We start from the raw sequence: 19330 nt of genomic DNA, 5'->3' as shown, positions 1-19330 counted from the left end.
CAGGTGCAGGTTTACTGTACAGGAGGACCTTTCTATTCACATCTACCTAATTATGAAATTGAGGCCCTAAGGAAGAAACCTATACATTACCTATCCTGACATATCACACTTGACTGGTTTAGAAAGCTGTCCCTTCCTGTCTTGTGATTCTGGAAGAGATGGCTTGTACCTGCTAGCACAGGCTGGGCTGAAGGGAAACTGCTCTCTGAATATCCGCTGCCAGTTTGTAGCCAGCAAGCCTTCTGTAGAGCTTGTTGAAAAATAGAAAATGGGTGGTTGGAGAGAATGGGTGTGTGCTAGGAAAAAATGCAGTCCTTGCAAGTGTTTCTTTGAGAGCCTTATCGCTGAGGCAGGATGGATAGGATTGTCAACATGTTAGGCTTCTGAGTTTCATTCATCAGCTTCCTCTGGGTAAATACAAGAGTTAGCTGTAAAGGGATGCCAGCCTGAGCTTCTTGACTGTGCAAGGGATTAAAATCTATGCTTGCATACAGCAGGAGGGTAATTAGTAGCTCAGATAGTATAGTGTTACATTTCAAGGTGGATTCAAGCATTGCATGTCTCTGGTGCTGCTGAAAGGTGCTGTGACAAGAATCCTGAAGCTGCTCTTGCCTGTGAGCAAAGCAGGTCCACGTGAACCGTGGCAATCCCCCTTGCTCCTCCCATTGCATACAGTGAGAGCTGAGAAGAGACGCCTAGCTGCTGCCACGGAGCTGAATCCCTGCCTTGGTGGTACAGTGCACGCTGCGGTTTGACAGAGACGAGATAAATACCACGCGTGGCTGGGGTGCCTCCCTGGGACACGGTGGCTGTTTCCCTGTTCCAGCTCGTGCCAGGTGCTGCTGGAGGTAAGTGTCAGCTCAGTCTGTGCATCCTGTGCCGGGCTTGCTGTGATGCTGGTGGTCCGTGGCATGGCTTCTGGACTTCGGGATCCTTGTCAGGGAGAGAGGCTTGCTGTGTCCAAAACGTAAGGCAGGGTGAGACCTGCTGGAGGGTGCTGTTTAGTGGGCAGCCCCCACTGCGGTGACCCTGGGCTAGCACTGACCCTGAGAGCCTGCCCAGGCATTGCAGGGTTTTACTCTGCTGTGCTGTGTCTCTGTGTGTGTCGAACAGCCAGCTCTTCTGGCAGAGCTTTCAGGGGAAGGGGAGGGCTCTGCACAGATGTGATTACATTTTCTGCTCTATCAGTGTCACCGTAGCCAAGCACTTGGGAAGGAAAGAGGGACTTTCCTTATGGAAAGGGACAGGGGACTAGCAGCTCTGGACCTTATTCCTAGTGACTCTTGACAGTGTCAGCTGTTTCCTACAAACTATATAAAAGGTGTTACGATGCTTGTTTAACAGCTCTCTGAAGGTGTTATGCAGCCTTTCTCTGTTCCCTAAAGGTGGCATCTGATGTATTAGTGACATGGAAAAAAGCAACCAACGTGTTGGGGCCTGTCCCTGAAGCACTGCATTGCTTGGCTATTGTTTTCATTGCATTTCTTCACAACCATGTTGTGTAGCTCCCCCACAGAAAGGAACACCTGAAAACCTAAACTTAAGGACATACGGGTTCATAAACACAATCATGCATTTAGATTGAACCAAAAATATCATTTTAAAATATCTTAAGTTCTTTAAATATCATTATTAAGCATTATAGCTTGATATTCCAGCAACTGGGTCTAATTCTTGTCTTACAATCACACCGATGCGTAATTAGTGGAATAAAGCATCTCTTGTGAATGAAAGTGGTAGCATTGGCTTGTAAGATGAAAGATGGTCTTACGATAAAAGCAGAGCACAAAGAGAACTGGGAGGAATATCAAAGCTTTATTTTAGTCTGCTGTGAACTTGTCTAAGCCACCTGTCTGTGAAGTGTGGAAAATTGAAACTCCAGAGTGTCATCTTCATGTACGAGATACCTATGTGACCCTGGGTGAGGGTCAGTGGTTGATGTTTTTCCAGGTACAGCAGGAGCCATGTATATCTGAGGTAAATACCAGGGAGCCTTTCCTACTTGCTGAAAACAATGTCAAAACCCATTTCTCTTCTTGCTGTATGTCATAGGACTAGAGGAAACCCCTGCACCAGAAGCCTTCAGAAACCTCCTGAGACCCACCTTCACACGGTTTAGCCCCCTGCTATGAGTGCAAGGGTAACTGTCCTCATGTCCCTTAGAGCTATCGATGCCCAGGCTAAATTTACTCCTGGCTGTTTTCTGCCTGGGTTTTATTTTATTTACATAAGCCCTTGGGACACAGAACATGTTGTCCCTGAGGTGTTTGGCCTTCTGGTGTACTTGTAGATTGTCATTTTCAGCTCAGATAATGATGTGGGTTTTTTGTTTGTTTTCAAAACAGGGGCCCACCTGCATGTTGGGGATGAGGTGATGGGCACCACGTTGGTGCTGCCAGCCAAGACACCTCCCTCCCCTCTGCCCACAGCCATCGTGCTCCTGCAGCCCTGTGGTGGCAGGAGGCCTGAGGGGGGCCATACCCCTGAATGCGGTGCTGGGAGGTACAGCGCCATGCTGCACAAGCCACGAAGGCAGGTGCCATGGTAAATTAAGCCAGCACGGAGCTTGTTTCAGTGCCTGCACCCACAACATGCAGCTCGCGCCCACAACATGCAGCTCGGCTGCTGTGTCTGGTCCCTCTGCTGGCTTCTCCAGCCCAGAAGGTCATTTATTTGGGGTTGGCTTTTTTTTTTTAATGTATTTTTTATTATTTCTTTCCCACTGCATTTCGAAGTTCTGTGAGAGTGATGTGTGATGTGAGAGTGATGCGATGCAGCAGGTCACCTCCCTGCAGGTGTAGCGCTATTTTTACTAACAAAAGCTCCGATTTTTGACACCGGCAGCTCCCCCCTCTGACCACCGGCTAGCAGCGGGGCCATGACCAAAAATAAATAACGCCATGGCGACGGGGCGGTGCCACACGGCGCGGGCGCGCGTCCGCCGCGGACTTTGGGCCTCGGGGGCCGCCGTCGGCGGGGAGCGGGCACCGTGCTGCTGCCATGGCAACGGCGCCAGGCTCGGCGGAGCTGCGGGGCGGGGCGGGGGGGGCAGCTCATGGCGGCCGCGGCGGGCGGCATCTTGGTGTCACGGGGCCGCGGTGTAGAGGGGCTGCGAGGCTCTGCAGGAGTCAGGCACAGGGTACATTGCCCCTTCTGCTCCCTTCCTCCCTATAAAAGGGAAATAGGTGTCAGGTGCTCCTTGATAGCACAAGGGGTGAAGGCATTAAACTGAAAGAGGGGAGGTTTCGATTAGACATGAGGAAGAAATTCTTGTCATGAGGGCAGTGAGGCCCTGGCACAGGCTGCCCAGAGAAGCTGTGGATGCCCCATCCCTGGAGGTGTTCAAGGCCAGGCTGGATGGGGCTTTGGGCAGCCTGGTCTGGTGGGAGGGGTCCCTGCCCATGGCAGGGGGGTGGATCTCAATGATCTTTAATGTCCCTTCCAACCCAAACCAGTCTGTGATTCTGTGACAACTTTATATTTTCTAAATACTTTTGGTCCCTAATGGATACTTAATAATTAAGAATAGAACAGCAGCTGATTTGGGATCATCTAGAGGAAACTGAAAATGTCTTCTCAGCCACAACTACTTTATGCTATAGCAGAGACTCATTTCATGCTTCTCCCCTTTACTATACACATCGTACATAAATTGAAATGTCTTCAGTATTTGTGTCAAGTGGCAGAGACGGACATGAATGCGTTTTGCTAAAGGCACAATTCACCTTTGTGGCTTTTATAACTGTACAACTGTAATTACAAAGAAGTTAAGGAGGAGTAGTTCTTTTGTGCTGAATATGCACTAGAGTAAGGTAACCTTCATTAATAACCCAGTTACGTGTTGCCACCCAAAGCAATGACGTTTGTGAAGGAAGGGGCATTTCCAAGCAAAAAGGTTTGTCTGTCTTATGGGAAGAGGTGCAGGTAAGACATGATGGAAATAGATGTGTAGAAAGCCAAGTCAGCAGTCTGAACGAGCCTCGAAAACTTAAACTTGGAGAAACCTAGTGTGAGTAAGTAATTCTCCTGGCAAGTGGTGGCTAGAAAGAAGTGAGAGGAGCAAAAAGTTGTCATATTCTATTGACCAAAATGTGGTTCAAGCAAAAAGAGGAGCTTTTGTAAAGTTTGCATACAAACAAGTTTGCAATAAAAGTATCCAGCTTTATTATTATTCTTTTCTTGTAGCTAAATCTTGACTAAATTTTGAGGTCTAAAAGAGCAATGCTTGTCAGTTGTGATACATAGGGTTTTAAGAGGCAGAGCTGGTGTTTGTGTGAGTAAATAACTGAGAACTCAAAGATGCTCACCAGAATTCAAAACCTTGAAGGAATTTAAGTAGCAACTTCTGGATGGAGGAGTTTTTACAAACCTCATTACGAAATGCTTACAGATTGGGAAGTTCAGGTGCAACCCTTATTGTCTGGAAAGGCAAGAAGGATCAAACAGCAAGAACTGTTTTGCAGTTCCAGGGCCGTCTAGGGTCAGAGCTGATTCCTACATCCCATGTTGTGTTGCCATACGCTATGCTATGTTCGTGTAGTGGTGTATTGTAAATGATGCAGGCTTATCCTGTGAGAGAGAGACAGAAGCAGCAACTTCCAGCAGACAGCAGCAGGTACAAAGAGAAAAGATCATTTGACAGATCCCATCCTTACAGTGGCTTACTCTCAGTTTTGTCATGAATTTGACTATAGTCAACCTGACCGACTGGTTATTGAGTATATTTTGTTTTGTTTTGACTCAGATCTTGCCCTGCTAGCCAGAGCTGGAAAGGCCAAAACCATTAATGTGTAAAACCATTAATGCTCCTTAGTTCTGAGGTGCTGTGGCACTATCTAACGTGGTTGTGTTGATTCTGCTTGCAAGTTTGATGTGGATGCCATGGGAGATTTCAACATTCTGTGCTTGTTTGTCACTGGAGCTTTAAAACGAGTTTTCCTTCTTTTTTGTAGTATTACTCTAAGGCATCACCAAAATGAGTGAAAATGAAGACCAAGGTGATCCAGCAAATATGGGTGATATAACAGAAAGTGGAGAATATGAGGATGACTTTGAAAAAGACCTTGAATGGCTAATTAATGAAGAGGAAAAAGAAAACCTTGGTGAAATAGAGGTATTTGTTAAATTAATTGATAGTTTTCTTATTTAGAAGGGTGAAAAAGTAGTATTTGGAATCCTAAGCACAAAATTCAGTGCAGCTTGAGATGTGTAGGTACATTTGCTGAATTTTGAGAATTAATGTTACTTGGAACTACAGTGAAAAAAAAAATCAATGAACTGATTAGTTTGCTTATAGTTGTCTTAAAACAGAAAATACAGAGTTCATTGAAAATAATATATTCAGTACAAAGTACTTCTGCTTTCAGTGCAGGCTCCTTTAAGTATTTGTGCAACACATTGTTCTGTTTTCATATTGTCACTGATTGCTTTACTGCTCCAGCCATGGTTGGTTAAACTTTGTATAGATGTAACATGGAGAAACCGTAGCAGAGATGTTAGTGCCAAAAAAGCTATTTGTTAAGACATTCTCTGTTTGACAGCCTGTTTTTAAAAATAGTGTAGTTAGTACTGCTTTTCTCTCTTGCTGTTCCTTTTCTGTTTCTCTGATACTGTTCTTGGTTGGGAGAACAGTTTGAGATAAATATTTTTATTTTTTCAGAATCCTGAAAGAAATGAAGGGCATGTTGAAGGAAAAATTGTTCAAGTTGTGGAGACCTTTGAGGAAGACAGTGAAGAAATGGAAGAAAATCCAGATCAGCTTTCAGAAGCAGGCACAGATGTGAAAGTGAAACCCCACAATGAAGAAAGTTTGGTATCAGGGTCTGACATGAAACAGGGGGATCATCTATCTGATACGGATAGTGAATGCTCTATCCAGGAATCCAAGCTAGAAAACCAGCAGCAACTGGATGAGGAAGAGGATGAAGAAATAAAGCGTTACATCTTGGAAAAGATTGAAGAAGCCAACAAACTGCTGGAGAATCAGGCTCCTGTGAATGAGAATAGAGAACGGAAGTTAAAATTTAAGGATACGTTGGTGGATCTTGAAGTTCCTCCTCCAGAAGATGCTGAAGTTTGTAAAACAGACCTTGCGAGAGAAGATGATGTCTCAAATAGGCTGTCTCGGTTGCATATTTCTAATGACATGGGACAGGAAAGCCCATCATTTTCACCACATGCTGGCAAGAATGAGGAACAGAAGGATGGTAAAATCCTAGTGGAAAAAGATGGGAAGTTTGAACTTCTAAGTTTACGTGATATTGAAAGCCAGGGCTTTTTGCCCCCAATAAGTGTTTCTTTCACTGATATTGAAACTCAACGTACGTCTCCAAAATCACACCCCAGTTCTTCTGGCGCTGTCTCTCGAATGAAGGAAGTACCTCCTGTAAGACCAGGTGTACATTCTTTGTCTCCTGCTGGAGAAGAGTGTGTGTATTTCCCTAAGCCCCCATCTAACCCTAAGTATCGTCCAAACTCTGCTATCAATGCTGCAAGAGGTCTGGGAAAACGGAAGACTCCGCCGAGAGCACAGTCTGCAAATGTGCCAGTGAGAAGTTCCACTTACTGTCTTTCTCCCAGACAAAAAGAACTGCGGAAGCAGCTAGAACAAAGGAAGGAAAAAATGAGGAAAGAGGTAAAGATACAGAGGCAATGAGCAGGTCAAAGTGACCATCACATTCCTCTGTTTCACAAAGGCCACGTGTTCAGGGCATTTACTCTGCTCTTCCATGATAAAAGAGGCAGTAATAGTAACAGTAATTCTCTGGAGTTTGTACAAAATCTCTCAAAACTCCTTTCATTTAAAAAAAAAAAAAAAAAAAAAAAAAACACACCAAAACCCACCAAAAACATGGAGTGGTATAGGATCATCCCTTGTTCACAGCAGAAATTAAGTATTTAATACGTTTTTCATAAATAAGCCTTTTTTTTTTTTTTTTTGCTTTATTCTATTTACATCTTTTGCTTATTGACTCCCTGTAAATTCCATTACAGGCCCACTCTTTGCTGGAACATTGTACACAGTATCACATCTACATTGCAGTGTGGTCTGTGGAGAAAACTAGCATTAACCACAATAATGCAGGTGCACGTTTGGGTGCTGATGAAGCATGTAATAGGCAATTATCAGATGGGAGAGTGTTTAGTCATAAAATAAGATTTTAAACAGGAGAGTGGCTGTGAGATCTATGAACAAAGGGGTACGTGTGTTTGAAATGGAAGGAAGACTTCAGAATGGGCATGCCTTGTTGGTTACAGGTTAAGAACGAGTCCAGAGGAGGGCCACAAAGATGATCTTTAAGGTCCTTTCCAAACCAAACCATCCTGTGATAATAATGATCGCATCAGGAAACTATTTATAAATATTCATTCAGGACAGGATAGGCGGTTTGGATTCTAACCAAACTATTCATACTTCTCTAGGGTTCTAGTCAGGCGCTTTAAATGTAAGGTCACGGTCTGAATAAAAAGAACGTGGAAGCACCTATCATTTTTCTGTGCCATGATGTTCTAAGTAAGCTGGAAATAGTTCTGGCCTGCTTTGTATGAAAAGTTTGCTGATGTCAGAGATGAGGGGCATGAAGTGTGGAGCATTACTGATGTGCTTTATTTGTACACACAAGTCTAGATCTCTTGACAGCATACTTCACACATTTAAAACAATTAGTGTGGTGGAGGCAACCTTCTGTTACTAGGCTAACGTAGTCTGCACTACTTTATTGGCTAATTCATGAAGAAGGTAAGAACGTAGTACTGTATTTCTTCATCCGTGAAGGTGAACTCACACTGTGGATTTCACAGGCACAAAACATTTCTTGACGTTATTTGAATCCAGCTGCCTCATTTTGGTGCTTTTTTTTTTTCATTTCAGTAAAGTAGAAATCGTAAGCTTGTAGGATGCTGTCTGCAAGTTGTGTGTAAGTGGGAGGAATATCATCTATTCGCAGGAAGAGTAGATTTTTGAAATGAATGGGGATTATAGCTTTTGTGTCAGAGAATTAAAACCTGATAAACTGTCCTGTTCTGAAGCATTGTTTGAAACCATTTCTGCTATTTATAGATACTTGTTAGCTAAAATGTGATTAATAATTACAAGAAGTGTTTTCAATTTTGTAAAAATCAATTTTTTAAATTTGAGAAAAGTGTTAAGCTATTAATAATTCCATCAATAAATGCATTTCAACTTCATGTCCAGAAAAAAAAAAAAAATCTTCATTAATAAGGTATTGCCAGCAGTCCATGAGAAGTTAAATATCCTTTAGGGTTTAATGGTCTATCAAGCCTGAGGGTTTCTTTAATATTTAAAATGCATCGATTAGCTCTGATTGGCTTCAAATCAGTTTAATTGGGCAATGTCATTTTGCTACAGGCAGATGACCTGTTGCTACTGAAATGTCCATGAGTTGGGATGTATCATGGAAATGGAGGTAATCACAAAAAACAGGTAGATTTAATATGCACAGGGGAAGTGCTCAGACTAATTTCTTCCTAAAAACAGTACCAGCTTGCTGTAGTCTGAATATTCCTGTTCCATCAGTATTTTTGCGTCAGATATAATTCAAATGGCTCATTTATTATCCATTTTGACAATGAAGCTTTTGCAGATTAAGACAATTATCTTAATGAGCAAGATTTTTATTCACTCAATCTCATACAAGGAAGAAGAAAGGAAAAAAGAACAAGAAGAACAGAAGAGAAGAGAGAATGAGATGGTATTTCGAGCCTGGTTACAGAAGAAGAAAGAACAAGTGCAAGAAGAAAAACGAATTCGTCGTGCAAAGGAGCTGGAAAACTTGAACAGCAAAGTAAGATCACCCTAATGTGAGACTGGGAGTCATACTGCTCTGGTTAAATAGGAAAACCGAATTCGAAGCCCCTGTTCTTAGCCAAGCATATGAAAATTCACAGTGATAGGAAATGTTTTTGTCATATTGTTTCAGTGAAGAGCTAGACTGACTTGCATGTTCAGGATGGTTCTGCCTGGCAGGCTGGCTTATGCTGTACAAGCTCCATGTGTGACCTTAATAGCTATAAAATTACAGGAGGTACAGTGATGCCCTTTTTTAGCAGGTGAATGACTTTACTGAGCCCAGCAGTGAACAAGCCAGAAAACCGTATGAAGTATATTCCTTACCATCAGAACTTGCTAGCAAGCAGTTAATGCATGTGGCATGACCAACAGTGATGATTCAGATACTCTGAAGTTCCTCTGTCTTTCAGCAACAGGCTTGAAAAACTAAATTTAGTATTTTTTTAAAAACATACCGCTTTGAATGCTTGCTCATCTGTGTATTCCGTGACAGATTAGCATATGGTTGTTTGCTTATAAAATAATTTCCCTAATGTGGATGGAAAATGCGAGTGGAGTTGAAAAATTATAATAAAATGATTAATATAAAGGTCATTTAATGATAAATCTCATGTATATGTGTCTTTTATTTAAATAGGACAGGAGTAGGAATCCAGAAGAAGCCTTCAAGTTATGGCTTAAAAAAAAGCACCAAGAACACATGAAAGAAAAACAGATAGAAATTTTGAGACGGCAGGCAGAGGGAATTGCCTTTTTCCCAAGAACAGAGGAATGCAACAGAGCTTTCAAAGAGTGAGTAGAAACATTTCTAGGGAATCCATTTTGAAATTTTTGTAGTGTATCAACTTAGACTGTCATTTTGTAGTACATCTTTAATGCCGAAGTCTTTTTTTGAGCGAATATACCCTCATTAGTTTATACTGTAGGAAAAACACATCAGTTCTTTGATGTTGTTTGTTCATTGTTGTGAAATTATTTGTCAGAGCCTGAGCTGAACTAGTGGATTGCTTCTGCTGAAAAAGAGAGATCCTTCTCCCCTAGCCCTTTTTGCCTATTTTAAAGCAGTCTTATGCCAATTTAGTCTATTAAATGGGCAGAAAGTTTATCTGGTAAAGAGATTTTTTTTTTCTTGAGTCTGCAAGTTGACTTAGTTCAACAAAACGGGGTAGGGAATGTGGATGCAGAACCAGGAGTGCTGGGATAGAAAAGTGTAGTACCTCTCATGTTTGGGAATGATGGGCTTTTACTTGGCCCTAACAACTTTATCCTGCAGCACCAGGTGACTCTAGTTACATGGGGTCCAGCCTCCTTTGAATGGATGAAATAAAAATTTCAGTTGTTACCTGTCAGTCCTGTTTCTCTCTCCACAGATGGCTAAAAAGAAAGAGAGAAGAAAAACGAGCAGAAGAACTGGCTGCTAAAGAGCGAGCGAGGCAGCTTAGATTAGAAGCCCGAAGAGCGAAACAGATGCAGAACATCCACTGCATTAGTTCAGAGCCTAAATCCTTTCGCTTCAGAGACCATTACAGTTGAAAATTTAGAGGTAACTACAGAGTTCTTGGGGGCAACCCTCTTAATTTTTATGGCTCTTTACAGCTACTGACTTTGTGGTGTTTTTAAAGCTTTCAAGCGAGTTTAACAATTCCCTTCATTGACAATGGTTTTGCTATTTATTTGTAATGAATTTTGTTGAAAAGCCTGCTTTTATGTACAACTCAGGGATCTTCTTGGTTTGACCAAATCTAAATGAGAGTGAGATCTGTTTGCAAGGGTGGCAAATACATACTCCCCTTTAAAAGGCACTTTATTACTGAACTCCACCATGAATTCCCGGATGCAGGCTATTATGTAAAATGGTGAATTTTTGCTGGATTAATATTGCTGTTTGCTGCTTGTGATGATGCCTGTACAACTTGTTGTGTTGTTGGAAAATGCTATTTCTTAAATCTTTGAGTTACTGCTTTCTACTGGTTTGTGGACCAGCTGTCCTGGCTAGACCAGAGGACACTTTCATTTCAGAGGAGGTGGTGACTGAAGGTTAACACGTATGTGAACTTGCATCATTTTTTCAGAAACTTACTTCTTTGAGCCAGGCTGACGCATTTATATTCAGTAGTTTTATACTCCATGAAATTAAAGATAATGTGTATTATGATCTTTACTAATATCAAGGAAGCTGGATTCCTTGTGTCCCTTTCCATGTTTGCTAAACGTATTGAAATAAACTGTGTCACCTTGGTGCTGTGTACTCTTGATACAAGAGAATATGCTGAGGTGACTGATGAAATCAAAGGAATGCAGGGTCAAAGATGCAGCTGTATTAAATCCAAAACTGTAACTTTAAAGTAAGCAAAGAAAGTTTATTGTAGTTTTCTTCATGCAACCCAAAGCATGGCCAGAAACAGCAAGAATTTGTAACTTATATACTCTGAACGTGGTATGAGATTTAAAGAAAAACTGGGTGAAGGCAGCCATTGTAGAAACCCTTTCTCCAAACTAGACAACCAAGTATGATAAACATGGGAGAGAAAACAAATCAACATGTGTATTTGCATCCTCCTAACTTTCCTCTGCATTTGCAACTTAAATTTAAATAGGCTTCTTTGGATTCAGCAGATCATCTGCTGGAGTATCTCTTTGAACCAACATCAAGAAAATAAAATCATACAAGTAAAAAAAATATTTTTTACTAGTCCTTGTGCAAACTTAGTGCTTACCATCAGCCTCCCACAACACCCAGGAAGACTTTGGGCAAGGACTGAGTTCTTAATGCTAGGTCAGGTTTCAGCACTGTGTACTAAAGGAGGTATATCAAACTTTCTTTGCTGAGGATCAGCTACCTAACAGCTTAGCTCTGGAAGCTGAAATAGATGGAAAAAGCATCATTATAGCTTTGTGGAAATACAAGAATATCACCCCCCCCAGTTTCTAGAATCCATTTAAAGCCAAGTCCTTTTTATATATTATAGATAAGAGTTCATCCAAGTTCTTTTCCCCTTCTCCATACCAGGAGGGCAGTAATACTGCATATGCTCTTTCAGAGCTTACAGCTGTAAAGACTCATTGCACACACTCCTTTATATTACTAAATTTAAAAGGCTAAACGTAGACTTGAGGACAATTCCTCACCTTGAATAATATTAAAAAACATGGAGCTGACTATATTCCATTGTCTTTTGATTTTTATATTATTTTAATATGTAGTACTTCATTTACTTTGGTATAGCTTATGCTTTTGTCTCCCTCTAATGAGAGATTCATTACGATTTGTTAATAAGACTGTAAACCTCAACTAATCACGGGGATCTCTAAGCTCTACAGCTTGGACCAGCATAACATTTTTGGTCTTGCCTTTGTAGAAGGAAGTAAGTAGCTTTTCAGACTGAAAAATAATAGAAGTATCCCACAGGCTAAGGAAGTCCTGTCAGTCCCTGACTTCAAGTGGTAGAGAAGCAGAAACTGCAGGATTTCCAATTTTAAATGCATTCCTGTGGAAAGAAACAGGAAAAAGGGAAGCCTGCTGAACATCAACTAGTGTAATTCTTCAGAAAGAGTGCATGTGCAGTTGCATTTGCTGTGTTTTTAAAGGGCTATCAGCTCTCCTTGACAGTGATTGCAACAATTGAAAGTTATATCTTCGTATCTTGTATAAGGGTGAAACCTTCCAATATTCTTCTTTGTGGAAAGGAAGGAAGGTGGAGAAGTCTCAGAAAAGGAAGCTTCTGCTGATGTTTCTGTACAGGCAACTGGATCCAATACACGTAAAACCTAAGGATGGAAAAGCTGAGAATGAAAATATATCTATTAAGGTTAATAGAATTTATCATTCTCTGACAGCTACAAAGGATTTCTGCTCAAAAGCAGGGCTTTTCAGCTTTATTTCAAATTTAAAACTAAAAAATATCCATCTATCCAGACCCTCCATATAAAAGCATTAAGTGCTGTTTAAGAGTTAGTAATATCAATCAGAAATTCAAGGTATGATTTTATTGAGAATAACAAAACTCTTTTTAGCTGAGGTGAGCAAAAATAAGCAAGGCCAATATATATAATAAGGTACTGTGAGCCTTCTGCTGCTCAAGTGTTATTCAGCTACTTCCAGACTAGACTGTTAGTCTAGTTTGTTATTTTAAACATCAAGCTTTTTGTAGTAGAACCGTATCTTGGAAGAGATAAAGCTTCTCTCTGTTTCCTCCCACCTTCGACAATACTATTTTTAGGGCAACAGAAACTACTCCTGAAGTGTTATGATTTATTCCTACCTGAGTTAAGTTTAAAAAATGATAGGGAGAAGAAACCTAAGTATTTTCAGTTGGCTTTCTCCTGACAAACTAAGTCTAAACAAATTTTGACCCAGTCATTTGTGGTGCTAGGGACAGAACAGAAAACAGTACATATATTATGTTGTTCTGCTTATTCTTTCAGATTTGTTTTTTAAATATCTAACAAAAAGCTCCATTCAGCATGTTTTCCTTGGCTGTAGCTTTCAAATAAGATATTAAGTAGTTTACAGAAAGAAAAGCCTTGCTTTATGGCAACACAACCCAGTGCTGTGATGACAGATGGAGATATATGAAGGGTTCTTACCCTTTCAGCCATTTTCTCAGCAGGGGTATTGCAAAACTCCACAGCTGTTGAAGTCTTTTTTGGACTGCTAGTTCCAACATTTCCAAGAAGATGTGAGCTTACAGCTTTGGCTAGCTTACAGTTCACAGTTGCTAGCTCTGTTGTAGTGTATGGCTGGGCACTGGGGTAGTATGTCTGCTGTCTCCCCCACTGAAGAGAAACCATCAGCTCCTCCAGCAGCCTGCACAGAAAGCAGAAAATTAGTGTTTTTTTTTTTTAATGCATACTGTCAGCACACAGCATGCTTCAGAGGAATCGTCTCTTCCCAAAACTTACCGCACAAGTCAAAATGTCAACCAAAAAAGGTTTAGTATTTAAACATGGAAGTAAAGAGGCTGTTCTCAACGGCCACACATCACCAATACAGAATTTTAATACCAGTGAAACTTATTTGATATCTGTCTGGATAAGCATTAAGAAGTCAATACAGGTAGAAGAATCTGTACGCTTTGGAAGGAGATAGAGGAGACTTGAAGTCAAGGCAGTAAGCGATTAAATATAGAAGGTCAGTATCTGAGAGATATCAGCTCCACAGTATATGACCCCTGAGAACTCACACCTCCAGGGAATGCTGGAGTAAGAATTAATGCTATTTCGGCTATTTCAGTTCCAAGATTGAAAAGCAACAATACTATCCATCAGCATTTTTTGTTGTTGTTGTTTAAATACCACAGGAACAGAGGAAATCTATTTGATTCTTCTCTAGCCCATAATAAACTGAGAAAAATGAAAGCTTGCAGAGAGGTAGTCTGGATTAGAAAAATCATACTTCTGTGTCTCAATCATTTCTTGACGGAACTGATCCCGTTCACTCAACAGATCCTGGATTGCACTCTGTGCATCCCGCGTTTGACGCTGAAGAATTGCTCTGGTATTTGTTAGCTCATCAGCCATAACCCTGCAAAAGAAATCTCCAATCAGTAACTTAAGTGAGCGGTTTCAAAGTCACCTTAACTCTACGACAGACAGTATTTAATCAGCTCAAACTAAGGATTAAGCTGCTGTTCCCCTCCCTTCCCTGCCACACAGGGCCTGTATCAACCTAATTACAAAGGACATGTAAGGTGGCTATGGTTACAGACTGCATTCGCTTCTTTGCCTCTCTCAGGGACAGTCCCTAGGCATTAAATGCTCCGGATATGGGCATGCGAGAGCTACAAATGAGAAAACTGTTGTCGTATTTTGCTGTGCCATGAGACTTGGCACTGACCCCTCGAGCTGGTATTTCAGTACCTGAGATACTGTGCACACCGAGAAGAGAATGCCACTTGACAGCCACCAGTAAGGAATCCAAGACTTCAATGAACTAGAACATTACAGTAGCAAAGGTGTCATTTGAAGCACATCTCCACACTGTCAAAAATGCTCATAGGAGGGACTCACAGCCCTGATCTTGGGACTTGTAATACTAAAGAAACAAGTTAAATGAGGGTAGTAACACTTGCCTAGCTAGTACCGTCACAGCTACTTACCGTTCACTCATTATGACAAAACTGCTAAATACCAGCAACTTAAATGGAGGAGACTATTCTGTTACTGTCTCTTTGAAGCACTAAGGCTTTTCCACAATATGCATTAAGCATCACCAATTAAAATTAACGAGTTGTATATGGCTACAGTAGAAGATTAAAATCATAGGACACTATTTGCAGATGTGGTAAATCGCCTACACCTAGCAAAAGTCTGATCCATTGTCAAAGGAAATGTTGACATTCAGACCAGCTCAAGATTTGCTCCTGACTCTTGCTACCCATTCGTTTAGGGTTACAGAAGTATCAGTAGGGTTCTTAGTAACACAATGAGTGTTTAAAGAAGAGATCCCCCATCTTTTCCATTCTTTGCTGTTCCCAGTAGATCCCTGAATCACTCTAAGAAAAGTTTATCAAATCAACTTCTCCAAGAATTGATGATTTTATGGGGATTCTTGGGGGAAAAAAATAGATGAGTCAAGACAGCTGTCCTGGAAGATATTTTTAAACCCTATACTGGACACGTTTTACTACGTTGACAAGAACTGGAGTTAAGATTTCAGGGGTGTTAGGACCCACCCTATTACCTTTGAAAGGCAGAAGTATTTAGATTTACAAGGAGCTTACTTTCTTTATATCTTTGAAGAGATTGAAACTTCATAATGTGTGTCTTATAGCTGTTGTGGCTCTGCATATATAAGAACACCCCCAGGCACTGCAGTGGGTGTGTGAATTAAAAGACTAAAGCAAAATGCTGCTGTAACAGTTCTGTAAGAGGGAATACCTGCTCGCTAGGAATTTGCTTCGCCACACGTCGCACTGTATAGACATGCGCTCCAGTTGTTCAGACAACTGAGACATATTCCGGCCCAAGACTTCGTTTTCTAGGATAAGCTGATTTTTCTCACGAGCCATCCGTTCAAAGTGATACTGCAGGTCATCCCCAACAGAAGCAACAAGTAATTTCTTCAGCTCCCGGTTCACCTAGAATTAGACCAAACTATCTTATTATTACCAACAGAGGTTGAAACACCTTCTACTTTCTGAATGCAGCACAACTTACTGCAAATACCAAACAATAAGTTGCCTTCCTCCTTCCAGCATGGGATCTACCCAAAGCAGAGTATATTAAGCCTCACAATCCACTTCAGTAAGCCATAAACTTTTAAGACTAATACATGTTTAACACTTTCTTGCTTAAATTTTAACAGTGTTCAAAGAGGAAGAATGAAAGTCTGCTACAAGAAACAAAGAAAGTTTCAGCAGCATTCAAGTCCTGACTCAGTAAGATAGCAAAGGATGAGACAAGACATCCATTTATTACTTTTGAAAGTTACAGTCCCCCTTTCTATAGTGACATTTTTTACTTAGCAGTTGGATTGAGGAGCAAAGACTTTTCTCATGAAAGATACGTTTCCCTGCAGCTCTCCAGCGTTTCACCCAGCTTTGCACCTTTGATGCAAATTTTTATCTTTTTATTTATTTGATGCAGATTTTTATCTGCTGACACAGAAGTAGCACTGGAGTACTCGGATGCACTTTTACTCCGTATTTTAGCTGATAAGTTCAAAAGGAATTTTTTTTGTTTCAAGGCTACAATGTCACAACAGTTAGCTTTGATTTTATTCACAAACTGTCTAAATAATCCAGAGCTGCTCATTTACGTGTGAGGAAAAAAAAACAACAATCAACTTTTATTTCTTACCTCTGTCTGTATACGAAGCTGATTAGAGAGACCTTCTTTATCCTGTAACAACCGCTTTTCTGAATTCTTTAGCTTTTCAAGTGCATTTTTCAACTCTGTCTGTTCTTTCTTGGGATCTACAGTTCCATCCAACTGATGGAACGTATCTCCTTTATGTCCCACTGATTTAGCTACTTTAGCATTTTTAGTTGGAACAACATGGGTGATAGCTGCTTTGGGGACTAATATACGGATAGCTTCAATCTCTACTGATTTATCAGCGTGTATTTTCCCTAGCTGGAGAACTCCAGGACTCAGAGAAGAGACCGTCTTTTTCTGCGGGCTGTGGTGGATGAGATGGTTTGTAGTGTTGGCTCCAGTGCTTGCTTCCACCGATTCAGCCGTCTGCTCTGTTTCCATGCCATCTCCAGGTCCTCGGATGGGTGACGAGGCATAGTCAACTAAAATTCAGAAAACGTGGAAGGAGAAGTTTACCACCTTTCATTTTGTTATGGTTTCATTGCAACTCTTCGCTTCATTTACTCTAAAGGTGAAGATTTTAATTTCACACTGCATGTGTAGAACAGTCCTTTGCAGCACAAGTTAGGATCTAAAAAGTCAAGTGTGTGTTGCTCATTAAGACAAAATCATTGATCTGAACTGTATTAATCTTAATTCCCTGCTGCCATACAAGATTAAGTAAGTGTAGACATGAGCAAGAACTGGTAAGGAAAAAAAATCATGACAATATTACCTATAGACTGACAGCAAACTTAACATTTTGGGAGCTTGACAGAATGAGAGCAGGCCCATTTTAAAAGCAATAAAAAGCAGCTACTAGCTACTAACGCCATAAGAAGTTTAAGAGGCTTTAAGTACTATCTGTTATATGTTTTAATTGTGAATGAGTCAGTTTCACTTCATTTCTAACCAGTAGCCCCCAGTACTCCCAGTGAGGCTGCAATCTGGTCTAGATTCCCAAATACACATAACAGTCACTAAAATTGATTTTACTTAAGTTCACTAAGTTTTCAGTTGAGTTAAATATTACAGTAAAGTTTCCTCACAATGGGTAAAGGCAGGAAAGTGTCTTACAACATAGCTACACATACTGCTGTTACTCCTCAAACTCTGGGCAGTAACGTGTCTGCATCCTCTATCCAAAATTTCAAAAATACCACAGTGGCACCATTACATTGCCCAATTTTCAGGTTGGTTGAATCAGTACCACCAGGTTGTAAAGACCACAGCAGGACTGACAGACAAGCGTAAAGACAAGTGACAGATTTGGTTTTCCATGCAAAACTAGATTACGAAAACCCATCGTATTAACTGCCCTATCCAGGCAGCTCTTTGTTTTTCACTGCAACAATGAGGCCACACAATTATTTCCTAATAGCTAAATAAAGGGAATAAGCTTTTAGAATACAGGTTAAAGTACTTTTAACTCAGTCTGTTCAGATATCATGGGAACCACCTACCTTTTTCTAGGGATGTCATTTTCTCCTTAGCATTCAGTTCTTCTTAATTACATGAATCTGAGGAGGAGAGGAAAGGAAGGAAAAAAGATCTTTAGCTAGATAGGACTGACGGTTAATCTTGGGTTACCCTATTTTCTAGTACAACCTTTAAAATTCAGTTCAGGCACACTGATACGCTCTTTATCGTGAGCTAAAAGCTGTAAGTAATTTATAAGGGGGGTGGTGGTGGTGGGGGGGAAGAACATCATCAAAACAAGTTAAAAACAAACAGAAAAAGCACTCCAGGACCCAGAAGAGTTAGAAGAAGACCATGAAGCTTCCAGCATTTGCTTCTTCCTTCACTAATGGCTAGACTTGACCTCCCAGCTCTTGCTGCTCAACCTCCACCCCTCAAATTCCCCTTTCCAGTCTCTTTCCAAATGAGCCCTCCCCTTACCCTTTGTAACTACCACACTCCCAAAGCACAACTTGAGGAGCACGTAAAGATCGCCTAAAATCACCAGGGGAAAAAGGGAAATCCGCGCTGTGCTCGGGGCGGACAAGAGAGGAGGAGGAGGAGGAGGAAACGGCGGCTCCCGGCCACTCCTCCGCCGGACACGGCGATGGTGGCAGGGAGCAGCAGGGCCCTGCCAGCTCCCTAGGCCCCGGGTTGCGTTGCGAGGGGTAGAAAAAGGGAAAAGAGGAAAGCAGAAGCGCAGCCTCCGCCCCACCGCCCCCAGCTAAGCCAGGGCAGGAAGCCGTCACGGCGAGACGGTGACGGGTGACGGGTGACGGGTCCCGGTCCCGATCCCGGTCCCGGTCCCGATCCGGATTCGGATTCGGATTCGGATCCAGCCGCCGCGCCCCCCGCGGCCGTTACCCTCGCGCCCGGCGGCGGCAGCCCCGAGCCCGGCTCCTCCAGCGCCCGCCGCCGCCCTCAGCTTCCGCTTCCGGCCGTTGGGCAGGGCCGCGGTTGCTAGGGAACGGCGGGGGCAGGCGGCCGCCGCCATGGTGAGCGCGGGGCTAGGGCTGGGGCTGGGGCTGGGATTGGGATTGGGATTGGGATTGGGATTGGGATTGGGATTGGGATTGGGATTGGGATTGGGATTGGGATTGGGATTGGGTTGGGGTTGGGTTGGGGTTGGGGTTGGGGTTGGGATTGGGGCTGGGGGACCCAGCGGAAGGCCGGCAGCGGGTGTCAGGGCGGAAACACGTCTCAGCGCCGGGCGTTGTGGTTCCTCGGGCGGGCGGGCGGGCGGCGGGGTGTGGCTGGAGGATCGCG

The 19330-nt window shown here is 42.1% G+C and overlaps 3 protein-coding genes across 7 annotated transcripts in view; 2 read left to right on the top strand and 1 right to left on the bottom strand.

The window, feature by feature from the left end:
• The first annotated feature begins 283 nt into the window (after positions 1 to 283).
• On the top strand, positions 284 to 11098 carry CCDC181 (coiled-coil domain containing 181). Of its 3 annotated transcripts, none has more exons than XM_083820420.1 (6): positions 284 to 848; positions 4953 to 5113; positions 5660 to 6634; positions 8658 to 8804; positions 9447 to 9601; positions 10180 to 11098. In XM_083820420.1, the coding sequence occupies exons 2-6, from the start codon at positions 4976 to 4978 to the stop codon at positions 10340 to 10342; spliced, it is 1578 nt and encodes a 525-aa protein (XP_083676546.1). In that variant the 5' UTR covers positions 284 to 848; positions 4953 to 4975; the 3' UTR covers positions 10343 to 11098. The 3 variants fall into 3 exon arrangements, with proteins under 3 accessions (XP_083676546.1, XP_083676547.1, XP_083676548.1); XM_083820421.1 differs by lacking the exon at positions 284 to 848 and adding an exon at positions 2993 to 3139; XM_083820422.1 differs by lacking the exon at positions 284 to 848 and adding an exon at positions 3158 to 4013.
• Positions 11099 to 11148: 50 nt separating this feature from the next.
• On the bottom strand, positions 11149 to 19030 carry BLZF1 (basic leucine zipper nuclear factor 1). 3 transcript variants are annotated; one of them, XM_083820439.1, is made up of 7 exons: positions 18929 to 19030; positions 18070 to 18126; positions 16610 to 17049; positions 15689 to 15888; positions 14205 to 14333; positions 13397 to 13616; positions 11149 to 12592 (listed from the first exon to the last, which is right to left on the bottom strand). In XM_083820439.1, the coding sequence occupies exons 2-7, from the start codon at positions 18086 to 18088 to the stop codon at positions 12578 to 12580; spliced, it is 1023 nt and encodes a 340-aa protein (XP_083676565.1). In that variant the 5' UTR covers positions 18089 to 18126; positions 18929 to 19030; the 3' UTR covers positions 11149 to 12577. The 3 variants fall into 3 exon arrangements, with proteins under 3 accessions (XP_083676565.1, XP_083676563.1, XP_083676564.1); XM_083820437.1 differs by having other exon boundaries at positions 11149 to 12577; positions 18929 to 19029; XM_083820438.1 differs by lacking the exon at positions 18929 to 19030 and adding an exon at positions 18506 to 18644 and having other exon boundaries at positions 11149 to 12577.
• Positions 18925 to 19330, top strand: part of NME7 (NME/NM23 family member 7) — a 96610-nt gene continuing 96204 nt past the window's right edge. The window contains exon 1 of the mRNA XM_083820433.1: positions 18925 to 19059. Coding sequence (XP_083676559.1) covers positions 19057 to 19059 — 3 coding nt within the window. The 5' untranslated portion in view covers positions 18925 to 19056. The remainder of the gene's footprint in view (positions 19060 to 19330) is intronic.

Source organism: Anser anser (assembly GCF_964211835.1).
Source record: "Anser anser genome assembly, chromosome: 1".
Taxonomy (NCBI): Eukaryota; Metazoa; Chordata; class Aves; order Anseriformes; family Anatidae; genus Anser; species Anser anser.
This window is presented reverse-complemented; position numbering and strand designations above follow the sequence as displayed.